Source organism: Coptis chinensis, chromosome 2, assembly GCF_015680905.1.
Source record: "Coptis chinensis isolate HL-2020 chromosome 2, ASM1568090v1, whole genome shotgun sequence".
NCBI classification, from domain to species: Eukaryota; Viridiplantae; Streptophyta; class Magnoliopsida; order Ranunculales; family Ranunculaceae; genus Coptis; species Coptis chinensis.
Genome location: NC_141457.1, coordinates 30,557,136 through 30,569,604, shown reverse-complemented (window position 1 = coordinate 30,569,604; position 12,469 = coordinate 30,557,136). Strand labels below are relative to the sequence as shown.

General features: G+C 35.7%; 2 protein-coding genes across 2 annotated transcripts; both read right to left on the bottom strand.

The window, feature by feature from the left end:
* Positions 1 to 6,859: 6,859 nt before the first annotated feature.
* On the bottom strand, positions 6,860 to 11,211 carry LOC147515734 (uncharacterized). The gene is made up of 6 exons (XM_086588564.1): positions 10,790 to 11,211; positions 10,612 to 10,701; positions 7,840 to 10,484; positions 7,568 to 7,660; positions 7,400 to 7,456; positions 6,860 to 7,316 (listed from the first exon to the last, which is right to left on the bottom strand). Exon 3 carries the CDS (start codon positions 9,660 to 9,662, stop codon positions 9,132 to 9,134), a length of 531 nt encoding a protein of 176 aa, XP_086444690.1. The 5' UTR covers positions 9,663 to 10,484; positions 10,612 to 10,701; positions 10,790 to 11,211; the 3' UTR covers positions 6,860 to 7,316; positions 7,400 to 7,456; positions 7,568 to 7,660; positions 7,840 to 9,131.
* LOC147515735 (putative galactinol--sucrose galactosyltransferase 6) lies at positions 6,946 to 8,998 on the bottom strand. The gene is made up of 5 exons (XM_086593033.1): positions 8,786 to 8,998; positions 8,438 to 8,666; positions 7,568 to 7,656; positions 7,372 to 7,456; positions 6,946 to 7,316 (listed from the first exon to the last, which is right to left on the bottom strand). Exons 1-5 carry the CDS (start codon positions 8,996 to 8,998, stop codon positions 6,946 to 6,948), a joined length of 987 nt encoding a protein of 328 aa, XP_086449159.1.
* Positions 11,212 to 12,469: the final 1,258 nt, after the last annotated feature.

The following is a 12,469-nucleotide window of genomic DNA, read 5'->3' as shown; positions in this document are numbered from 1 at the left end:
ATTGAATAACTAACCACGATCCTTTAATCAATATTTATACACATGTTAAATTAAAAAAAAAAAAAAAAATCATTTATATATATAGTCCCTATTACATCAAACTAAAATCCAGCTTCCACTTCGGTGCATAATATAAGTACAATATACTAAAAAGCATAGCGCAAGAAAGAGAACCTAATAAAGAAATTAGAAATGGAACACTTTACATTAACAAAATCATCATAATTAGCTAGTACTTCCATGACCCACTTGTTATCTGCTTTTGAAAATGAAGTGTTGTAAGTTCATCTACTACGTTCGTCATGCAGAGCCAAAAAACTCGTATAAGCTGCTCCAAGTACACGTTCTCATATTGGCCTTCCTCATAGTTCTACCATTCGTTGGTCTACGAATGTGTTAGTATTTTTCCTTTCAAACCACATCCATTATATATATATATATATATATAATTCTTTTGAAACATCCGCAAAAAATTGTTACCATCGACTGATAAAAGAATTTGTCACGCTATGCATGATAGATTCCCATGTGTAAGAGAAAAAGCATAATCCACATATTAACACCTTATAAACAACGTGTACAAAAAATAGTTTATCTATTGAATTTACTTGAAAGAGCAACAGTCCTCACACATTTTATTTACATATGAGAATTTTCTATTGTATTAAAAACATGCATATATCTATATATCTAATTGAGATGTACAACGCCTAATGTTATATAAGGATTTAGGAGCTTTGAGACGTGTGAGACATCATATCTATCAGGCAGACAGAACAACTTATAAGTATATTATATGGACTTATTAAGTATACCCCCGCATCCTAAGCACCACCAATTTTCAAGTAAATATGAATTAAATTCAGCACATTAATCACAAATATTCACTGTGTATGATAGAGCTCAATGAAAAAAGAGGATAGAGCTCAACAAAAGCTCCTCAAACCATATTATCTACATTGAGAACCATTGTTTCGAGAGTCTAAATACCAAGTATATCAAAATTATTCTCAAAGGATCATATGCCCATATTAGTTATAAACATTTTCCATCTTTTAATACAAAATAATCAATGGCTGTTCAACAACCTCTATAAGTCCATGATTATACATCCCAACCTATACAATGGCTGCAAATAAAGGTAAATAACAACTTGGAAAATGTTATTGCAAACTATTTCTTGTGGTAACAAAACAATGGAACTACTTAATGTGGTAACAAAACAACGAAGGCACGTGGCTAGAGTTTACCAACTTATATCTTGAGGGCATACTGAATTGGTATTAACAACCAAGAACTTACATGTCTCATACCTAAAGACTACTGAGTTTGTTATAATGAAATTCTACTCCCACTTCCTAAATTTACTCCCATCCATCACATGAATCCACTAAGAAATAGATAAGAAATGTACCTATTCCCGAACCCATAAAATGTTTTACATGCATTTTGTCCCAAGAGCTCAGTTATTAGCCCATTTAAATACAATGTCTAATACTTTTAGAAAAATTTAGAACGTATTGGAAACAAATAGAGCTTAATTCCAATTTTTTGTTTAAATTTTTTCAAAAAATTTCACCTCCTTCAATCGTGTTCTACAAACTTTTAAGTGTTATATACAAATTAACGCAAATGCGGCCAATTCCCAAACAATCTCTTGTAGTATTTATCGTTAATCATCCAATGTAGATCTTCATTAAATATTACAGGAGCTCTAATAAGAAGTGGATGATGAGTGTGTCGACCCCAGGAATCAGTCTTAGTACGGAGGATTTGAAGAATCCACTTTCTTCATATATAAAAATAATTCTATACTGCAAAGAGTTTGGGTGGAAGAAAAGCCCACATGCAGAACAGTGTGATAGTGGAAGAAAAATTCACATGTAAATTCTTGTCAAGTAACGGGATTCCAAATTCACATGTAAATTCACCTCCTTCAATCGTGTTCTACAAACTTTTAAGTGTTATATACAAATTAATGCAAATGCGACCAATTCCCAAACAATCTCTTGTAGTATTCATCGGTAATCATCCAACGTAAAGCTCTATTAAATATTACAGGAGCTCTATTAAGAAGTAGAAGATGAGTGTGATGACCCCGGGAATTAGTCTTAGTACGGAGGATTTGAAGTATCCACTTTCTTTATATATAAAAATAATTCTATACTGCATAGAGTTTGGGTGGAAAAAAAAAACCCCCACATGCAGAACAGTGTCATAGTGGAAGAAAATTTTACATGTAAATTCTTGTCAAGTAACGGGGTTCCAAATATATACACTTGCAAATTATGTAATATACAAATTAATATGAAAAATCACTATGTAAAATCAATACAAATTAATATTGCATGTTGATGGTGGAGAGAACTTGGAGAGGTGGAGAGAACCGATAGATTGGTCGGCAAAAAAGAAGCACCCTTGAGGGTTTTTTTTTGGGTTGAAAATCGTGAACTTTCTGGCGAAAGAGTTTACGGTGGGTGTAGAGTTTCAGAGTTTTTGATATTGGAAAATCTTATTTAGTTTGATTTTTACCGATATTTAATTTTTCAGAGGTTTCTATTTCAATATTAAAAACCCTCGATATACAACCGTTATATCATCTCAAAACTACTTTCTCCTGGACCGCTTGATATAACATCATAAAAAACCAAACTGCTCTTTATATAGATCTTACTATATATCTTAGAAAAATATGGGGTCTGATGAATAGTAGATTTGGTGTACGTCCCAAGGGCAAAATTATAAATTGAGTACCTTAACGAAATTTCTAAACACTTCTAGATTTTTCCTTTCTCTCCACTCAGTCTCAAGCTTCAAGCTCGCCACCCTTTCTCTCCACCCTATCTCTATGTATATTAAGTAGTTGTAGCTATTTTGTCTATTAAGTATTGGGGATTGTGTGTACCCTACATCATATTTCCGGTCTAGAGTGTACTCGGACCATGGATCAAGTGTGGGCCCAGCGGCGGACCAGTCTAGTAACTGTTAAAAACGTTGTGGATCATTCGGTTCTCTAATCCGTCAAAGTTTACAACAGGTCGGGGCCCATCGGACTGCCCAAGTTCATGGACCCAATCAGTCTTGATCACTCAGATCCAGTAATTCGATCCGCGGAAGCAAGAAACCCTAGTGCAATCCGATAAGATCTTGCAAAAGGATAAAATAGAATCTTGGGGAATTATCCTATTTGAGAAGTAGGATTATACTATGATTCATCAAGGAAGGCAATCTCCGAGAATCACTTTTTTGGCCGCCAAGATAGGAGATTGCTATATATACGGAGGCTTCTGCAGCCTCAAGAACTACATTTTAAGAGACTTGATCCTGAATTCCTCACTGGGTACGTAGACAACGAGAACGTTGGTGCAGTCTCTCTTCCTAAAAAAAAACATAATCCCAATCTTTTTTGAGCTTTCGGAAGCACCACTACATCAGGAGTGTCGGGTTAACTTTTTGCCCCGACAGAGATTGTTTGTGTAACAGTAAGTTTTTGTTTTATTTTTATTTATTAATCAATTTCAATATCTTACTATATGTAACTGATTCCTTCATTATTTAAATTGTTCATTATTTTGGTGTTGTTTATAATTATTCGTGTTTTTGTTCTTTATTAAGTGCAATAGTGATATGTGACTACGAAATTAAGAGTTTTTAGGACAGGGAGAATGAGGTGTATTTTTTTTTTCATTATTGTAGTGAATGAGGTGTATGGAGATATGATATTTTTTTTTTCGTTTTTCAAAGTGGAGTAGATTTAAACTTACACTAGTTTTCAAACCCGTCCTACGAACGGGTGCCGTTATATGAAAATGTTTTTTTTCTTATGATTTGAAAAAAACATATATTTTTATTTTTGCTTTAATGTATGAGTAAAAAAAAGATATTAATATTATATTTATCTATTAACTTTTACTTATGATAAATCAGAGATCATACTAAAATCTATTTTATTTTCAATAACTTAGTGATAGCGAAAAGACAAATTATATACTCGTAGTTGTCTATCAGCTCAAACGCTTGTCTATATATATGTGCTTTTATATTAAGTTGTTCTGAAAATTATTTGCAACTATATATAACTATGAGATATGATCGAATATTATATTGATCACTCATCCAAATTTCTTGTAACATGAAAAACTCACTCTTAATAAAATAATAAATAAATAAATAAACCACATTTAATAATAAAACCCTTCTACTTTATTTTGTTGTTCAACAATAAAATTTTGATTGGAGTTTTGTGAGAATGCCCGATGAGGCGAAGATCAAATTCAAGGTACTGGAATAGCAAAGCATTCCCAATCATACGAAAATAAATATGACACACAATATTTTAAATGCAAAACTATACTTGTCGAGGCATTCCGACTACATATCCAAATATTATACTTTAAGGTTATATCAAATGAATTTACATGCAGTTTTCGATTTCTTGTTAATTATTTTTTTAGCTTAATTCAATGCATTTGCATACAATTTTCGATTTTCCATTAATTATTCTTTGAGGTTAATTCAATGCATTTGCATCCAATTTCCAGTTAATTATTCTTTGAGGTTAGTTCAACGCATTTTCATCCAATTTTTCGATTTATTGTTAATTATTCTTTGAGATTAATTCAATGTATTTATATTAATTCAATTTTCAGTCACATTGCAGCTGAGTGTTCTACCAAGTCATTGTGCTGGAATTGTTGTGAGCCTGACCACATGGGTAGTGACTTCCGAATGAGTCATGTGGCTAGGCAGTGCCCAAAATCTAAATATGCCCAAAATCTAGATATTAATTTTATTGGTGTTTTTTTTGACGTAGTACTGGTAGATCTTCTTGGTTGTGCTGGACACTTGGAAGAAGCCTTAAACCTTGTAGCGATGATACCTATTGAGGCATGTGTGGAGCACTCTTTAGTGTTAATCGGATCCATTGAAATCCTGATTAGAGAAAAAGGAGTCAGAAAGAACCCTGGCTGCAGCTTGATGGAAGCAGAGGATTGGATTATACATGAGTTATTTGCTTGTAACATTACGCACCCAAAGTCAAAAGAGATAAAGGAAGCATTGGATGATCTTTTACAGACATCATTTGGACTATTTATTACGACTACTTGAATCCCCGTTAGGATTGTAAAGAACCTCAAAGTGTGTGAGGATTTCCACACTGTGATGTGTGGTGCATTTCTGATTATGAGGAGAGAGATTGTTGAGGGATAACATTAGATTTCACCATTTTCATAATCGATTGTGCCACTATCTCATTAATATTTGGAAGACACTTTCCAGTTTTTATATTGTTGAATGTTCAGGGCATCCACTTATTTACAATTACTCACTTCTTTTAGAATGTCAGCAAACGAAACAATGCTATGATACGAATACCTACTCCAAAGGTGACAAATGACTTATATTTTTTTCGATATCGAACACAATATAACTTGAAGTAGTAGAATTGTAAAAGTGAGCGTGCTTATATTATAAATTTAAACTAAAAATTAACTGACTCTATAGTGACAAACTTTCATAAATAAGAAGCGTTAAATCTCGGCCATTAAAAAAATACTATGTGACCAACATAATAAAGTTTTGGTATTAAAGTACTAATCCTCATGGTTTTCTTTTCTTTATTATGGAACTCTCCATTCCCTTCATTCATTTAATTTTTTCTTCGAGATAATATATTTTATCTTTGTTGTGTTTATCATCAACCAAACAATCTAGCATAATATTTTTGAGGATGTCGAGTTGATTCTGTTTCTTTTCAACTTCTATTCTTTTCTTCATAAGTTCTTTGAAATTGAAGTCTTCAATTTCTATATCACGTTCATCCTTTATAAACTGTATTGCGTGAAAAGCTGCTGAATCCTCTGCTTTTGTAACAGAATATGTTGGGCTTCCATCAATTTCTTTAACTATGACGTCTTCACTGTTAAAGAATAAGTCTTTTGGTAACTTTAATGTCACAGTGCTTTTGAATCGTCCGCTCTCTAATTCTGTGTTGTTTAGCATTTTTTTTTTTACATAAGCTGTAATTTTCATACGTCATTATCTGCAATATACATAATAAAATGAAGTCAATAAATAATTGTAAATAATAGAGAAGAGGAATAAAATAGGCTACCTGGTTTTTCGATATGTGTAGTTAAATTGTTTTTTTTAGGTTAATAGATTATGTTTTACTAAGTGATTGGAAGTTCAATTTTCGTAGGTTTTTAGTTTTGTATATCTGTTAAATTTTGATATTTTGGAACAGTGGACTTCTCCTTTTTTGCAACCTCCACTCTATCAGTTTCATGGATTATGACACGCGTCGGGTATTTTGAAATTTGGATTTTGAGTTTTATAGTGTGGGCACGTGCAAAACGTGTGAGGGGTTGTTGTTGCATTTTGAAAGGGCATAACACCATACACACCACATTAGATGGTCAAACTTGGTAAATGAATAGTTAACTAACGATAGGGTTACCTAAAGCTAAGAAACGTAAAACTTTGGGTCCAATGCAAATACCCATATTATTGGGACGACCTAAAACTAAATCACCTTATTTTAAATTAGATTTTTTTTTTTCAATTAGGTAGAAGCTATCGGGTTTAGAAACCTATAAGTATACTATTACTGTTGGGCCTGGCCCAACAAATTATAACTTATGTTTTAAGCGGGTACTGTATCAATTCAAATTTGAATTGGTACCTCTTTTTCCCACGCAGTTCCTTTCAAACTAAATTGATTATGTGGATGTTACTCACACTTCAAAATCTTGATCGTTTCTTGATTCAATGGCAGAGGAGCAAAACAATAGTGATCAATTTTCAAGGGTTTATGATATTGACAAAGATTTAACCAAGAATACTTCCACGCCATCAGTTTTTAATCAAGAACCAAATTTGAAACTTTATGAGAAGAATATTAGTAGTTGCTCAGATCCCCCATTGCTCATGTTACATTAGCTCTCATCTTATTTTTCCAAACTCCCTTTCTTTCCCTTTACTCCAACCACCCGACAATTTCCTCCACTGAAATTCTGATGCAATGTAACAATCTAGAGAACCCCTGGTCCCATTAAACACCAAAACCTTAACATTACAAAATCCAATCGTTCCAGCCCCCCCTTTCCAATCAGGTTCAGTTGCAGCTTCAGAAATGAGGTGAACGTCTTTGCCCCTCACAGCACCTGTAAGGGCCTCAGTTTGGGTTTCATGGAACATATTCTTCTTCTCTACATTGCTCCATGCTGCGCCTTGGCAGTTGTAAACGCCAATGACCCCGGTGTACTTGTTCATGTTCCATATCTTCAGTAAACTAACACCATCGTGAGTAGGATCTGAAAACAGGCAATAAAGTTACTTCAACGACAACATGTCCAGCAAAAAGAGTACTGTTAGCAAATATGTTGTTATGACCTACTTTGCAGTCATGGGCAATGTGGCAGGACCCCATGAGAAGATTGTTGTCACCGATAACCTAAGTTGAAGTGGATCATGTAGAAAAAAAAGAGAAGTACATCAGCACACAAACACAAGAGAATGACGCTTACGGTGTTGAATAACATAATTTTTCGAGCTACCTCCATACCGTTATATCACTTGAATTTGACGATCGATGGATAGATGTAAACTCCCTGATATCATTGTTGTCACCAATATTGAGGAAACACTCATCTCCTGCCTAAACCCCAAAGCAAACAAATCATAAACATACGAGTTGTTATTTTGTTCCAAGAAAAGCCACCTTTTCGACAACATCACTGCTAAGCCTCCCCTTGTATAAACCCAAGCTATATCTAAGGAGAAAAGGAAGAAGTTTATAAAATCATATGATAACATCTAGATTCAAGAAGATTTTACCTTGTACTTCAAATCTTGGCACCTAGCTCCAACCAGCATGCATGGTGTCCTATAAGGTTATTGCATCCAATGACAAGATTACTCGGGAAGATCCTCCCCAACAATGGCCCCAATTGCGACAAAGTTTTGCACGACTAAATAAGTAATTGAAACACAAAAATAGAAACGGACCTAATTAGTATGTGTATATGTTGGTATGCCAGTAGCAGATATACTTCGGGGATTTACATGGAGATAAGTACGATGATGGCTAGTTTAGGAGCAGAGTCTCTTCTTAAGACTTGTCCCTTTTAAGAAACCACATCTAGTGTCATTTATGAGTAGTCTAATTTTCTTTTGTTTTTTTTAAACCTCTCCAAAGTGATAAAATCTCATGAGTTCTAGTCAAATTCGAAAATCACGTTAACTCAAATCCAACCACTATCTCATCCCTACATATAAATTCACCTCAAAGAAAATTCTCCATTGTTTAAGGAATGTTAAAAACTTAAAGCAACCTGTTAAATAACTCTCACTAAGAAAAAAAAATGGTGTATGTTAGCAGGTGGTATCTCAAAGTTATGCTTCCCAGGTGCATCATTGACATAAACATTCCCACCTGACGCCGCTTTTGTCGAAGCATGATACTCTGCCACTGGATGGATGTGTGATACAGGATCACGTGGATAAAAGTCATCTAATGTCCTCACAATTGCCATCTGTTTTGAGTAGTAGACTGAATCAATATTATGGCTCTTGCAAGCAATGATACCATTATCAGGAAAATTCTTACCAACAGATGCATCAAGAGCTTGGTGATACTGTCTAGTTAGTTTGAACCCTCCCACCTAAATTTTCACCCGAGTTTCTAAAACACACTGCATATCCACTTAACTCCATCCACACCAGCTGAAGCCAAGTACTCATGTAACTGATTGTAAAATTTGTAAACCTTCTTTGGACTCACCAAGCCCAATCCCTGCACTGCCAGTGGATCCATCTTCCAATTTGGTTCATTCATCAGCACTCCCTTTGACACCGTTGGAAATTTCATTGATGACTCATATTCCTCCAAACCTGGTTGTATCCCACCCCAGTAACCGATAATTGCATGCCACACATAGACGTATTTCAGTCCATATTTCACCTTTGCTACATCCACTATACTCTTAGTCCCCATAGTAGGATTTTCCCTCTTCTTAAACTTATCATTTTCTTCGACCCCGGTCAACCTAAGCAACGGTTCGGATTTATTGGCTTTTTTATTTGTGCACCAACCAAAATTTCCAACAAACTTATCATTAACTCTGTTTCTAGTACCCACATTTTTCGTGTTCATGTAGTAGTATCTTTTCGTCTTTTGCTTTCTCAGCAGTGATGTGCTTTGTTTCTTTCGCTTTCTCAGCAGTGTAGTCTTTGTACTCATCCCCTGCCTTTTGTGCAGTTGTGTCCTTTGCTTCTTTCGCCTTTTGGGCAGCAGAGTCGGTGTACTCACTGGCCTTATTCTTAACTGTCTCCGTTGTCTCTCCAGCTTTCTGTGCAGAAGTGTCTTTGGCCTTTTTCGCCTTTTGTGCAACATAGTCCTTATATTCAGCAACCTTCTGCTTTGCCTCTTCAGCCTTCTGAGCCGCGATATCCTTTGCCTCATTCATCCACTTTATGTTCCGCTCTTTCTTTCGCTTCTCGTGCTTTCTCAGCAGTAGAGTTCTCATACTCGCCGCCCACCTTCTCTTTTCCTTCTTCAGTTTTACTACCAGTATAATCCCCATAATCACCACCTTCTCAATCATGATTCCTCTCGTCATCGTCTTCAAGTCCTCTTCCAGTAACAACTTCTTTAACATTCTTCAAAATATTCCCAGGCGATAAAATCCCAAGAGTACCACCACCTGAACTTTGATGTTCATCATGGTGTTGTTCACTGTCGTCATATTCCCTCTTCCCTGACTCTTCATATTCTCTTTGCTTATTCACATCTCTAAGTTCAGCTCTCTCTTCTTGATGCCATCTCTTTTTTCAAGTTTCAACAATGTGATTGTACCACTGTTATCAGAGTTCATTACTTTAAGCATCTCCTTCAATCCAGCAAGCTCCTCTTCTGATAGTCTTTCCAAATGAAAACAACTAATCTAAATCCCAACACGCCACCGAGACGCAATGCATCTTGAAACAGTTAGAATGTCTTCTGTGATAGACCCATATATCCAACCCAGCTGCAAATTCCAGATTCGCAAGAAGCATGATGACACTCCTACTTCTCCACGACTCAGCATCTCAAATCTGCATCAGCATCACCACGACTAAGGCACCCACAATTTCTTTTCAGAATAGACTCCTACAACACATGGCAAAGAGGCCCAACAGCATCCAACAAATCCCATTTTAACCAAATCTGAAAAGGGGTCCAACCCGACCCATTTCTCCATCTTCTCCACCCATCTCTCCACAATCAATTTCAATTACCAAAACTTAGACCCAACTCAACAACGAATCTGATTTTGCATCTCTATGTCTCCACTCTTTCTGTTTTCTTTGTGTTTTCTTCTCTCATCATTAGCTGTGAACTTCATCATAGACTCATCAAATACTGACTTAATTAGCACGAAGTCTTAAGGCATTGTTATTGAATATCTCTGCTCCCCGCTGCTCAAAATTCAGTAACCACTCTGTAGAATAAATTAGCATATATCTAGCAGTTAGCAAGAAAACTGATTTGAAGATTTCCTAAACTCAAAATATAATTCTAACACAATCTTCGACAAAAAAATAATAGAAGAGAGTATGAGTACTTACTAAGAAGGGCTTGAGGAGTACTGGTATTAGGTTTACTTGCTTCTTTATCCATGCCAATCTGAGATTGCTTTGGTTTGATCCCCACTTTTCCTGCAACCAGTAAAATAGTAGGAAATGAGCAAATTAGAAGTCCATGTAGCAAATTCTTGATGCATGACTAAAGTAGTACCCTTCTTACCTCACATCAGCCAAAGTTCAAGGAATAAAAGGCCGAGAGATAAATCAGTATGGGTAACTAATCAGTATGGTTTGATTTCTCAATATCAATTTCTTTTGCTCCATGCAACCTCGAGTAGCCAGCAATCAAAGAATTAAAAGGCAAAAGTTTTGGGGTTGTGGAACTTGGATTGAGAAGCATGATTTTTTTGGCTTCTTCTTGGCGGTGTGTTGGGAGATTTGGGTCGACCCCTGCGCTACCATGCACCGCTATAGCCCAACCACCCATATTGTCGGAGAATTATGTATTTTAGAGTTTGGGGTTAGATTCGGGAACAAAAAAAAAGTCTCTCCCTATTTGATCGTAATTAGTTTTGCCCACGTGGACACTCTCAAAACTCTCCCTCAATTGATGAGGGGAGAGTTATAATATATATATACAGACCGTCTTCAAGTCCTCTTCCAGTAACAACTTCTTTAACATTCTTCAAAATATTCCCAGGCGATAAAATCCCAAGAGTACCACCACCTGAACTTTGATGTTCATCATGGTGTTGTTCACTGTCGTCATATTCCCTCTTCCCTGACTCTTCATATTCTCTTTGCTTATTCACATCTCTAAGTTCAGCTCTCTCTTCTTGATGCCATCTCTTTTTTCAAGTTTCAACAATGTGATTGTACCACTGTTATCAGAGTTCATTACTTTAAGCATCTCCTTCAATCCAGCAAGCTCCTCTTCTGATAGTCTTTCCAAATGAAAACAACTAATCTAAATCCCAACACGCCACCGAGACGCAATGCATCTTGAAACAGTTAGAATGTCTTCTGTGATAGACCCATATATCCAACCCAGCTGCAAATTCCAGATTCGCAAGAAGCATGATGACACTCCTACTTCTCCACAACTCAGCATCTCAAATCTGCATCAGGATCACCACGACTAAGGCACCCACAATTTCTTTTCGAGAATAGACTCCTACAACACATGGCAAAGAGGCCCAACAAAGATCCAACAAATCCCATTTTAACCAAATCTGAAAAGGGGTCCAACCCGACCCATTTCTCCATCTTCTCCACCCATCTCTCCACAATCAATTTCAATTACCAAAACTTAGACCCAACTCAACAACGAATCTGATTTTGCATCTCTATGTCTCCACTCTTTCTGTTTTTCTTTGTGTTTTCTTCTCTCATCATTAGCTGTGAACTTCATCATAGACTCATCAAATACTTGACTTAATTAGCACGAAGTCTTAAGGCATTGTTATTGAATATCTCGCTCCCCATTTGCTTTCAAAATTCAAGAACCACTCGTAGAATAAATTAGCATATATCTAGCAGTTAGCAAGAAAACTGATTTGAAGATTTCCTAAACTCAAAATATAATTCTAACACAATCTTCGACAAAAAAATAATAGAAGAGAGTATGAGTACTTACTAAGAAGGGCTTGAGGAGTCTTGGTATTAGGTTTACTTGCTTCTTTATCCATGCCAATCGAGATTGCTTTGGTTTGATCCCCACTTTTCCTGCAACCAGTAAAATAGTAGGAAATGAGCAAATTAGAAGTCCATGTAGCAAATTCTTGATGCATGACTAAAGTAGTACCCTTCTTACCTCACATCAGCCAAAGTTCAAGGAATAAAAGGCCGAGAGATAAATCAGTATGGGTAACTAATCAGTATGGTTTGATTTCTCAATATC